General features: G+C 35.2%; 1 protein-coding gene across 1 annotated transcript; it reads right to left on the minus strand.

The window, feature by feature from the left end:
* Nucleotides 1-1092: 1092 nt before the first annotated feature.
* Nucleotides 1093-12660, minus strand: LOC122595974 (inter alpha-trypsin inhibitor, heavy chain 4-like). Its single transcript, XM_043768462.1, has 13 exons — nucleotides 11900-12660; nucleotides 6787-6936; nucleotides 6471-6683; nucleotides 6291-6380; nucleotides 6075-6191; nucleotides 5710-5979; nucleotides 5250-5409; nucleotides 4164-4241; nucleotides 3951-4051; nucleotides 3524-3694; nucleotides 3257-3331; nucleotides 1623-1730; nucleotides 1093-1508 (listed from the first exon to the last, which is right to left on the minus strand). The coding sequence occupies exons 1-13, from the start codon at nucleotides 12305-12307 to the stop codon at nucleotides 1173-1175; spliced, it is 2277 nt and encodes a 758-aa protein (XP_043624397.1). The 5' UTR covers nucleotides 12308-12660; the 3' UTR covers nucleotides 1093-1172.
* Nucleotides 12661-13408: the final 748 nt, after the last annotated feature.

The raw sequence follows: 13408 nt of genomic DNA on the forward strand, positions 1-13408 counted from the left end.
AACGTACAAGCATTACTTCACAAAGTACAACAAATCATAGCTCATTATCTTTACACATTGTAAAGCCACATTTGGAAAATAAAAATCGAGCATGTAATCCTCTCTTTCATACATATTCATTTCAAGATTCTATATACATGAAGATAGAAGCGTCATGTCCCCGCTTTCATTATTTTCTATTCCCTTCAGTAACAATGGGTGAGTGGTTTTATTACCCGCATGACCCGCTCTGAAATTTGTTTAAAGATTCCAGATTACCCATTAGACCCGCAATTGGTTATGAGGTTACCCAAATCAACCCTTAGAGGTTGAAAAATTTACCCAAACGGACATGTCTTTAGCACTTTGGGTAATGATTGCCAGGTATATCTAGATATATTGTCTTGTTGGCTATCTACACTATTGTAATTATACTTTCTACATTGGATCACTGTACCTTGTTAATGATCCTTATAATTTCATATATGATATATATTTTTGTTGCCGTTTAAAAAAAATAGGAATGTATATATGAAAAAAGAAATGACATGAATCACCGAATATAGTCAGCATAAAGAAATAAGCAAATTGTAAACATTTTTCAATTTTATTAGACGGCTTGGAGAGAGACAACTCGATCACCATGCAAAGAGCTCCTCAAAAATCTTCGAGTTGGGCTACTAACATAAGTAAGGCAACTTCTAACAAGTTGCGTATATAATGGGTTCGAATAGTAGGAAAGAAAAAAGGCGGGGGAGAACATATTTGGTTGTGGAGGAAATTCTTGAGGGAAAATGCCCATTGGGACGGTGTAGAAGGCAACTCTAGGGCATTTCAGTGGCAACTTAAAGGCAAAGTCGTCTCATTCCAGCTAGTCATATCGTTTGGAGACTGGAGTCCAATTCTATATTACAACTTAATCAAACGGAAACCCAAACCAATCATATCGGCCCCATTTCTCTTCTACAGCTAACACAAAACTATAGATTATATAAATAAAGGGGGAAAACGGAAACCCAAACCAATCATATCGGCCCCATTTCTCTTCTACAGCTAACACAAAACTATAGATTATATAAATAAAGAGGGGGAAACGGGGTGGGTGGGGTGGGGTGGGGAGAATATCCTGAATTTTCTATATATGGACTGGCAATGTCATTACACGTTATGTTGCACATTACGTTTGTGGTCTGTCATTCTCCACAGCACGCCTCACAGCAAACAAAGCAGCCCAAAAATGCCAAAGAACCACATAGCTGTGTTACAAGAATTGCACATTGGTCGTTCATTCGTGAACAGGCTTGGATGCAGCATGGACAACAGCACATGCCACATACATCTACACAACAGTTACCAGCTGCCCTTACTAACATTTCTGCTTGGTCCGGTAGTTTTGGTTCATAACCAGGAGGAGTGTTCTCCCTTGTTGCAATCAAGTCGCCAAACCCCACTCCCAGCCGCTGCAACACTTTTATCATACGAGCTTTTTCTGTTGTTTCCTTTTTTGGCAGGTTGATTTCCTTTATTGCCTGCATGTATTATATACACTTTGTAATTCAGAAATAACATTCATTAAACTTGCTACAATTATATTGAGGAATAAAAAACATGTAAGGTGAGTCTGCATGCTGATTTTTGCTTACCAATTTCGAACCAGATGATGTTGTAGCCTGTTTTTCTTTTACTGTCTCCAACAAGACCATACGTGTATACTCGCTAACAACACCAGTCTGCATGCTGATTTTTGCTACCTGCACCAAAAGTATAATTGCTTGTTCTCAAATATGATGAAAAAGATTATGAAAGCTCAGATATATTGTCACTAGCTTTGTACCCGTGCGATGCACGGTTCGCTAAATTGTCGAGTGAAACCTTCAAAATTACAATACAAAAAAATAGTAATTAAAATGATTTCTTGTATCGATAAAAAACGATATATGTATTGAAAACGCGGACACATAAACATATTAGTTGGATTCGACTGATATACATGGAAAAAAAATAACATCTTATTACACATGAAAATAAAAATTGAACAAAAGTTGCATTACAGAAGTGTATAAGAATATAACAAAGACAAAGGATGAAAAAACAAAGGTAAATGATTGAAATTACATAAGTTGAGACATAACATTTTGGAATATGTATATATAATACGAGGGTTAATGCCCGCGCGTTGCGGCGGTTAAACAATGATGATAATACAGAACAGTGGGGGGAATTGATATGCATGTGTGTAAATAGAAAGGAGAGAAAGAAGTTACTGTGTGTTAGATCATGGTAGGGTGTTGTCTGATTGTGTTTAGAGATATAGAATTAGAGGTAATGTGTGAATTAGGGGCAATATGGAGATATTGAAAAAAGTGCTTAAATTACTTAAAATAGAGTTTCAATACGTTTTATAAGGGTTTATAGATTATTATACAGAGTGAACCTAACTTGGTCAAAAATTTCACCTCTAACATGTATAACGTTTTTAGTTTGATCTTAAAATTTATAATTGGTTGAGTGGGTGAAGTCTTAAACTCCAGCACGTCCCACACATGATCAATCCTTTTTGTCCACAAGATTTTTCCTATCTTTATAGGATTATTCAATGTTTTTAGAACAGGAGCGGATATCGAACCGGGATAAGGAGGGGTTCAAAGTTCAATGGCACTGACGAACCAAAAGGCCAAGCATTATTTTATGTATATATATAACCCAACGAAAAGATATATACAAAATACTGTACACATTTAAATTTATCAAGCTCGTTTACTTTTTATTTTCATTTAATTATATAGCAGTTTTGTGGGCAATTTTTTTAACGTAGATATGTGTCATTCAAGTTATAGAGTAATGAACAATAAACATCTATGTATAGAACTTGAAATGTAAAAAGAAATACAGTTTTAAAAGGAACATATATTATTGCAGGAAATAAAGTTTTTTTAAATTGTATATATTATTATGTATAACTACAGTTAATGTAAATATTGGAACAATAAACATTTATGTGCAGATAAACAATGTATTCATTTGGTAGTACGGTTTAAAGATGAAGGGGAATCTAAAATTTACATCTTGTAATTGTAGAAGTGGCTTAGTGTTTACTTTCCACACGCAAAACCCAGATTCGGGTCTTTGACCAACCCATGTTTTTTTTTATTTTAATTAGATGTGTATGTTAGTTGTTGTGTCAGTTGCCACTTAAATCATGACGTGGATACAATAATTGAGTGGCACGTAGGATTAATACAATAATTGAGTGGCACGTAGGATACAAGTAACTGACCTTCTCCTCAAGCTTTTTATCTTGTAAATACCATGCTTGTGCTGTATATTGTTCGATATGTTGCTTTGCCAATACCTAGTGAACAGAAGACAAGGAAATAAACATCGAGCCCGCCAAAGAGGGAAAATTCTTGCTTCTATTGCTACGTAATAATAAAGCAGAATAGCCTATTGTGTCCACATGTTTGAATTTGCGGGTATACAGTTTGAACGAAAAAAGAAAAGAGAAAAAAAAAAAGGAGGGGGGGGGGGGGGGTATTTGACTTGCCTTCTCAAGGGGTATGTCAGTTGCCCGTTGCACCTTCAGATCAATAGTGTAATTGCTCGTATCTGCAAAAATTCCACAAACTTTCACGGTGTCGGGAAAACCACCTTTATACTGCCCAGATATGATCAACGGCCTTTCAGAGCAAAGGTCGGGAACGACTGAAGGATAAACCTGAAAAAGATAAGCTACAATTAATACCAAGTACAAATGTAGAATGGAAATTTGGAAGACAGATAAAACAGTCTTGCACTGTATTACTAAAATCATAGAATTTTTTAGAGCATAAAGGATGTTTGAAACGAGAGACAAAACTGTAAATTTCAAAACAAATTTATGTAGGACCTTGCATAGATAAAGAGGGAGAAGATTTTTATACAACAAAATTACCATGAATTCATGATAGGTGAGACACATGTAAAACATATACCTCAAGAGCATCAAGATCATCTAAACCGTCAACTGCAATGTTCATCAAAACTGTAGAAGCAGCTCTGGAAAACAAAGCTTCCAGCTGGGCTACAATAAAATCTGAGCAAACGCATATTTAGCAAAACATCATCCAACAGTCGTTTCTCAAACTCATTTAACGTGACTTGACTTTCTGCAAAACATTATTCGATTTAAAGGATATGTGCATTACCAGGATCAGACGCAGACTCATAACATCCCCTGCCAATCATTGCCAGCATCCTCAAGAAGTAATGATTGCAGAATGAGCCTACGATAATACACAAAAGAAAGAAAAGTTAAATGAAACAATGTTTTGTCACATAAATGACCAGAAAAGACAAATATAAAGCAGTTGAATCTCCGAATTTACTATCAAGTTTTATTTTTTACTTCCGATCCTATCAACAAGAAAAGCTACCCTAAAGCAGACACATAACAAGTACTGTAAGTAGCTGTCACTAATACAATCATACAGCTAGACTAATAGAATGTTATAGGGTGAGACATCAACAAGCAGTAAGAGCTTGATAACAAGGAAACCTGATAGAAATCGACCAATACAGCCGATTTCCCGGAATCGGACCGTGTATCGGCCAGGTGACGATCCGAGTTTGCCATACTCGGACTAAAATCGGTCAACAATACAAACTCGGTCAACTTGGTCAATACTCGGCTATATAGGTCAAGAACATGGGTCAACATAAAGTCAAAAAAAAAATTTTTTTATTTTTTTAAAGCTTTGATGAATTATGTTATTGTATCTGGACAATTATGTTTAAGTTAAAGAATTATGTTATGTTTAAGTTTGAAGTTTTATGCCATATATATTTCTAATTTTCTATTACATATAACTTCAAAAATTATTACTTTCCTTAAAAGGTCCTGACTCCCCACCTCGCTGATCCGATCCCGATTCCTAAGTTCCGCAACCTTGCTAATAGGTTTACAAAGAAAACCTATACACTCCCGAGGATAGATAACCCTTAGAAGGGGTTAGGCTCCAAGAAGGATAGACGAGAGACAGAGACTTTGTCAAATATTTTCTTCATCTCTTTACTCACATGCAAGTTACATTATAACTAGTTAAACTAAGAACTGCCTATCCGAGACTTTAGGAAAAATAAAGCAAACATGCAAGTTAGTATTAGTAGTACGTGGTCACGATTATAACTATAAAGCCTAAGCTGAATACATAAAATATACATATTTAATAATACATATCAATATGCATTTACGTGGGTATCTATATATAGAGATAGTGGTGCGTATCACTTACCTATACCAAATGTGTAAATGCGTGGACACAGATCTGATCCTTGATCCTTAAGTTGCCTTATCATAATTTCACAAATTTGTCTCTCATTTTCGACAGCCCCGTCAGTTATAAAGAAAATCATAGGAACCGACTGTTTGGTCCCAGATAACATCTCTATGGCCTGATAAAGCATAATATTACAATTAAAAATCTGACAAAGTCCATCAATAAGAATATCATGATCACGCATGTTTCAAAGAAATTTGGCATTACGATGATGATCGTCAATGCAATTGCATTAGCAATAGCCAGTAAACATAAGGGATTACTTTGTGGCTTGAAACGCTTCAGAATTAATAAGATAACTGCCTAGATCCTATGTGATACCACATTTCAAGGGTATCAAAATAAGATAAAAACCATGCATCGTGTTAGAGTGTTTCGATACATTTTCCACTCGCAACTGGAAATAGAAAATAACCTGATCGAGAGCAAGGGACGTGTTTGTACCACCGCCAGCAATGAAATTCATGTTAATCCAATTGGTTGCTTCTTCAAGTGCTTCCTTAGTAGCCAGCACCAGATTTGATGAATAATAGTAAGTCTGGTCGTTAAATGCCATTATACTAAAGGAGTCCAGTTGATCCAGCTTTGACAATGCTGTAACAACTGCCTTTTTTGTAGCCTCAATTGTCCTACCCTTCATGCTTCCACTTATATCAACAACAAAAAGCACCTCCTTCCTCATCAACTATTACATTAGTTGCACGAATTAGCATTCGAAGAAAGCTACTGTTGTTGCATTCAAGCATGGCACTTTAAGTTATATACAAATTTTAAACCAACCTTTTTGCCAAGATCGGTTCCTGGAAATAGGTACAAAGAAAACATCTCCCTTTGGTCAATACTTAGTGATGACGGAGACTGCAAAAGGACACCACCAAATGCACTGCTTACAGGAACCTAAAACAAGGCCGTCCATATTTGTCTTAGGGAGATACAATCCATATCTGGTAAACCAGTATCAAATTAACAGTTTCAGGAACAAAGGTAAAATCTTACAGAGTATGTAAAGACAAAATTAGTATTTGACCATGTAAGAACTTCTGCTTCATAGAAAAAGGCCAATTTCCCTACTATCCGTTTTTGCTCCTGAAAGGGGATAAGCTTTTCCAATTAGATACCACAAAGGGTATGTGAGAAATGATTGGTGAAGAAAAGTGGTGATGATCCATGTTAGACCTTCAAAGGATGACTAGCTGTCCTAATGACAACCTCTGTACCCAATCCAATGTTGATGTTCAGTTGTATGCTTTCCTTTTTGGAGAATTTCTTTCCGGCAGGAGTGACATACTCTGGAAAACTGAAAGGAACGTCTAATGTGAAGTCACCGTCTTTATAAATCAACTTTTGGGACCATGTTACCTTGAAGGAAAGATTTGAACCACCATCAACCTGGAGAAAGTTGGTGCAAAGGAAGCATAACATATAGAATGTCAGGTGTCACCATTGATATGTAGACAAGATACACTAATAATAATGAGATGGAAAAGTGCACCTGTGGTATACTCAAGGTAAAGATGTGAGGTTTGAGAAAGCCTCCATCTTGAGGTTTGGCGGTGTCACCCGCAGCCTTATCACCAATTACAACTAATTGTGTGGTATATGATTTATTAGTGACTTGAGCTTGTACACCTAGAATTGAGCCCTGTTAGCCAGCCAAATGAAAATGATGTTTTATGTTAATGCATGAAGAGAAGAGCAACAAAAGCAGCTACCTTCAATGTTATATGTTTGTGTCCATTGGTCAGTCGAGAGATGCTTGCATTTTGGGGAAACAAGATAATGAATAGTGTAGGTAGTATTTATTATATATATGTACATATATATAGTTTTAGGAACGCGAAGGACTAATATACAGCTAAATATCACTAACATGTAGTGTGGATAGGAAAAAATATAGCTTAAATATTTCTTTTCCCATCGACAATGTATGTCCATTCATGGCTCCGGCAGAGGGCCGCCACCTGTAGTCAGATAAACCATCACCGATCACCCCCCTATAACCTATATCACCCCCACCAGCTAGCCCTTATTAATGCCTTAAGGGCGCTTTAAATCACACTTTTTGACGGTAGAGGGAAGAAGAAGGCCGGTGGCAGTGATGGGGGGAAAGAAGGGAGACGCCGGAAAAAAGACACTTCTGTTGGAACCACGTTAAATGTGACCGTCACTGTTTATCATTCGTGATATCATAATTGACGATAATTGACGATAACTCAAATCCCTATGTCTACTAAATATACGATGGACGTATTTACTCTTAAAGACATATTATAGGGTTTCCCATTAGATGATTGGAACTACGAGGACTTATATTGCACATACTAAACACCAGAGGCTAAAGTTGTAAATGTTCTCTCTATAAATAGAGAGTCATTTGCAACCATTTTAACCTAATCTTCCACCATAATTTGTGTGTGCATTTCACTCCCCAAAACTTATACTCCATCTAAATACAATCTTGTTTTGGGAATCCGACATCAACGGCAATCATTCTTGCTCTCACAGGGTCCTCTGGATCGTCAAGTACACATTATTGTTATCATGTTTTCATTATATTTACAATACAAATCATATTATTTCCAACATGTGGTATCAGAGCCAATAGTTCTAAACAGATCAAATGATTTGTATTATTTTCAAAACACCGAAAATATGTTTTCTTTGATGAAGTCGGCGCATAGATGAAAGTCATGAAATCAATCACAATTGGTTTGTTTTTTTATTAATGAATAAAGCCATTCGGCTATTAAAAATAAAAAAATAAAAATAGTTTCTTACACTTACAATGGGAATCTGTGAATGAATGAATCCACCGAAAACCAAAATCAAAATACAAAACCACAATTTATTGGATCTTTTGTGTAATTAACGAGGTTCGACCGATCAAAATAAAATGCGATATATGTATTTCTTTATATTTATTTTATTGTTGATTTTGATTTAGACTTTATTGAATTCGATGAAATAAGTTGATTTTGATTTAGTCTTTATTAAATTCGACATCATTTTAAGTCATTTTTTGATTCAGTCTTTATTGAATTCGACCTTATTGCATTATTATATTAGACCTCATATTAAGATTTTGATTTAGCCTTTATTGAATTTGACATTATTTTAAGTCGATTTTGATTTAGTCTTTAGTGAACTCGACCTTATTTCATTATTGAATTGGACCTTATTTTAAGATTTTGATTTAGTCTTTATTGAATTCGACCTTAATTGTCGATTTTGATTTAGTCTTTATTGAATTTGACCTTAATTGTCGATTTTGATTTAGTCTTTATTGAATTCAACCTTATTTTAAGATTTTGATTTAGTCTTGATTGAATTTGACGTTATTTCAAGTTGAATTTGATTTAGTCTTTATTAAATTCGACATTACTTTATTATATATAATGTCGTTATGTAAAACATGTTGAACTAAATTACTCGATGTTGAACTAAATTACTCGACCACTTATGTGAATATTACATATAAATGTCATATAAACCATGACATTTTTCTTTATTATATGTCGATTTCAACCTAAAGGTTGAGTTTGACCTAAATATTTTAGAGGACAACCTATCTATCAAGTTCAACCTAATTTTTCTAAGCTGAATTCGACCTAACATCTTATCGAGTTCAACCTTAATGTTTCAAAGTCAAGTTAGACCTAATCATGTCTAGTTTGACTTTAACTTATCAAAATCGATCATTGTTTGTTGAGTTCTCCTTAATCGTCGAATACAATATCACCTAAAAGTTTTATGGCAAAATTTGTCACTCAAAATTCGAATTTTTTTTTTTTTTGTACAACTTTTTTGCCATAACACATAAAGGGAAATTAAAATAAATAAATAAATAATACAATAATGAAATTTGATTTAGTCTCCACGGGCTTCGCCCCTTGGACCCCGCTTTCAAGGGCGTTACCCCAGACCCCGTAACTTAGGGGCTTCGCACTAATGTACATGGTCTCATCATTTGTGCCCAAAGGTCAAATGTGACTCTCACGTTGCGTTTTTTTTTCCTTTTGCATAATGAACACTAAGTATATTAATTCTGCCCAAAGGTGATTTAATATGCTATGTGTGCCAAAAGGACTATTTGCATGCAGAATATACACGATTCTTAATTCTGTGCCCAAAGGTCAAAAGATAAGCGTTGTGTTGCATGATCCTAATGCTCATTTATACTTAGATATTAGTTATTTCTGCCCAAAGGTGATATAACATCTAAGTAGAGCCTTATTTTAGCTTATTGTTTTGGTGTTTACAATAGGCTTACCTATCACTAGCTTCATTACTATAATAATGGTCATAGTCTCATTATTATAAGGAACATTACTACTAAGTCTACTTATTTTAGACATTACTTTAGTTTCATTACTATTAAGGGACATTATTTAGTCTCCTTTAAATAGTTAATCATGTCGCTATATAAACATTACTTTTAGGCTTACTTATTATAGGCATTACTATAATAATCTTCTATCAATTGTATTATTAATTTATATCCTCCTTATCTCCACTATAGTACCTAACTTAGGCATTGAGTCACTTACCGGTGCAAACTTTGCTTCATGAAAAGATTAATTATCTCTAACTTTGTAGATTCTAGACCTTGACTATGCCATTCGCATAATGAACTCACTGCTATTACTGCAAACTCTTCTGCAGCTCAGAAAGCGAACTTTTTAAAAGTGGGATAGGGTGAATAGTTTGTCACTAACGATGGTCAAAGAACTACATTAATTTTGGGTATCGGAGAAACTACCACTTCAAGTAAACGTCTAAGAGGAAATAGCAATGTTCGTGAACACATAATGAATAAGACTGACATGACTCATAAGTTTAAGAGTCCTAAAAATGGAAGTCTCTGACAATTTTCTTGCGCACTTTATAATAACCTCATTGCTTACTCGTTTAGACACCTTCAAAATTAACTATAACTCTATGAAGACTAAGTCATCGATGAGTGAACTAATCCCAATGTGTGTGCAAGAAAAGGGTCGCCTCAAGTTGGGCCAATCTGAAGTTGTTCACCTTACTACCACGGCTAATTCCAATAATTTGAGAAAGGGTAATAACAGTAATAAGACTGCGAATTAAGTTCAAAAGGCTAATCATGGTGCAGTTGTCTCTAGCTCTAAGTTCTTGACGAGCAATCCTAACTGTAAATTTTGTTGTGTCAAAGGGCACAGTCAGAAAGATTGCCCTAATATCAAGAAATGGCTAGCTGAGAAAGGAAACTTATTTAATGAAATATTTGATTCCTTTACTTTTGATGTTCCAATTAATATATGGTGAGATGACTCTCACTCATAATTTCTCACAGTCTTTGTTGTCTCCTAATATTGATGACATAACTAAAACAGAGACAAAATCACATAAGCAATTAGAGAATTCCTCCATGTTGTGACATAAACATCTTGGCCACATCTCACGAGTTCGTATAACACGACTCATAAAATATGGAATAATGCATTCTCTTTGAGTTTAGTGATTTTAAAAACATGTATTCGATGCCTTAAAGGCGAAATGGCTAAAGGGAATAAGAAAGGAACCACTAAAAGTTCCAACTTGTTGGGAATAGTTCATGCTGATATTAGTGGCCCTTATCCCGCATCCATCACTGGACATACATCATTTATTACATTTGTTGACGATTATTTGCGTTATATACACCTATATTTGATCTTAATCTTTACAAACTTTTATTGATCTTAAAGTTTTGGTTTAACACCAAATTGATCGTAATATAAAAGTCGTGACATCAAATAGTATTATGGTAGACATACTCATATTGGTCAAGCTCTTGGTCCTTTCTATAACTTTTGCAAGGAACATGACATAATTATCCAATAAACCATGTTTGGTTCTCCTCAACAAAATTGTGTTGCTAAAAGGAGAAATAAAACCTTAATGGACATGGTGCAAAGTATGCTTGCCAACACTAACTAACCTACTTTCCTTTGAACTTAGGCCTTAAAAACAGTCGTTCATATACTCAATATGGTTTCATCAAAATTTGTTCCTCAAACTTCTCATTAGATCTGGACGGGTAGAAAACCGAGTCTAAAATATATGAAATGATGAGGTTGCTCTGCAAAGCATAAATCTATAACCCTAACTTAAAGAAACTGTATCCTAAAACTCTTACATGTTCCTTTATCGGTTAACTTGATAACTCAAAAGGTTATCATTTTTACTGTCCTTCTCACCTATGATGCACGGGGACGCCTAAAAGGTCAGGGTACCCGTCCCGGGGACATTTAGGGGACGGGGACGGCAAGGAAGCAGCATGGGGACGTCTCGGATTTCGGGGACGGCGGCGGAAAGAGTCTGGGGGCGTTTCAGTTGAATACGGGGACGTTTCCCACAACGTTTCCAGGCCGTTTCCAGATTAGAACAAATCATATTATTTCCAACAACTTCACCATAACCTTCCCCTATGTGTGTATAAATCAGAGGGTGTAATGAATGAAGTAACACAGATATTCAATGGTTACAACTGTGAAGTAAGGATAAGGTCATGGTTGGATAATATATGTGTGTGTGTGTGTGTATATACATATAAGCCTATATATTCAGCAAACACTAATAAGTATTGATAATAATACCTGAGTAAGAGGAGAAGGGCCCAGGGGAATAGCAAGACGACAATCGCAGGAAGCACTTGACATAACACAATGAAGACGCCAGGAACCGGTGATGGTGACCAAGGCGGTGTCGAGGGAGCAATGGGCCTCCATGGAAATAGAGTTCATCTGAAGAGGGATGAGAGCAGGGGGGTCGCACCTGCCGTGCACATGAGGCTGATAACTAGGCACATCAGGGTTATCCACAATCCCTGGGTTGTATATCACAGCGTATACCATCGGCGACACCACCTCGTAACTACTACTCATGATTGACTGCGCCGTCGGCGGCTGCTTCACAGATCGGTCTTTTCCAAAGTAAACACGCTTCGACAACCTCACCCCATCTTCAACTCCCCTCGCGAACTCATCAACCAACGACGACGTCATCTTTCTTTCTAATTGATCTGATTGATTATCTGATCGATGCTTCTTCTTCTTTTCTGATTGAATCAATAAATGAATTGTTTCAACACTACGACAGCTGTGTGTATTGGATGGAGGAATGATAAAGGGGGTTTCTTGTTCTCACTCTCTCTCTCTCTTCTCTCTCTCTATATATATATAGATATAGATATAGATATTATATTCTCTTCTTTCTTCTTTCTTCTTTCTTCTAACGGTTTGTAGCTAAGCTGTTCCTCTTTCCCCCTTTCCGGATTCCTATCGAATTTTTTTCGTTTTCATTTTAGCAAACTACTTTTATTTCTTCGCTCATTACTCCATATCTTTACTTTTCTAATACTCCTACTATACTACTACTATATATACTAGTCAAAAGTCAAAACTCAAAATATATCGGAAATTTGTACGAGTTTATCTTTTTCAAATCTATTATCTACGTTATAAGAGGAATACACCCTCAAATAAAAAATTGAATTACTTAAAATATACTAACAAATCAACACGGGTAGTTTATTAAAGTTTTAAAAGTAAATATATATATATATATATGAGAGCAAGTATCCATGTGTTGCAGCGGTGAGATGGTGGGATGATACCTAAGTCATAGAGTATGATAGGTTATAGGAGTTGATATGTCATAGAGTATGATAGTCAAATGCCTTAGTCGTACGGGCTCTGCCCTCGAATTTAAAAATTTGTCGAAAGTATATCGAATGACATCTCTAATGAAAAAGTATGAAATTTTAAGAACACCCATACAATTTTTATAATTTATCGATGTACGGTTTTTGAGATAAAAGATTTTGAATGAATTGAAGGAATAAATAATTTATGGAGGAGAGAGAAAAAATATACTCGTAATTGGTTGAGATTTGAGCAGAGAGAAAGGGTATTATAGTTATTTTAAATAAATATAGAATAGATAGGAGGGGCATTTTGGGGAAGTACTTAAAATCAATATTAAAAATTTCAAGTTCAATGTTGAAAATCTAGGGAAAATCTGTTTTATAATATAGTATATATATATATATGTAATTTTTATTATTGATATATCATAACCCAGTTTAAAGATATTAAACTGGACAT

Source organism: Erigeron canadensis, chromosome 4 (genome assembly GCF_010389155.1).
Source record: "Erigeron canadensis isolate Cc75 chromosome 4, C_canadensis_v1, whole genome shotgun sequence".
Lineage (NCBI taxonomy): Eukaryota > Viridiplantae > Streptophyta > Magnoliopsida > Asterales > Asteraceae > Erigeron > Erigeron canadensis.

Bases quoted from the DNA above. Each gene is read 5' to 3' on its own strand.
- LOC122595974 (XM_043768462.1), bottom strand. From the start codon at position 12,307: ATGACGTCGTCGTTGGTTGATGAGTTCGCGAGGGGAGTTGAAGATGGG. The intron at 5,980-6,074 runs GTTGGTTTAAAA...CTAATGTAATAG, and splicing joins GAACCGATCTTGGCAAAAAG to TTGATGAGGAAGGAGGTGCT. The intron at 5,410-5,709 runs GTTATTTTCTAT...ATGCTTTATCAG, and splicing joins CGTCCCTTGCTCTCGATCAG to GCCATAGAGATGTTATCTGG.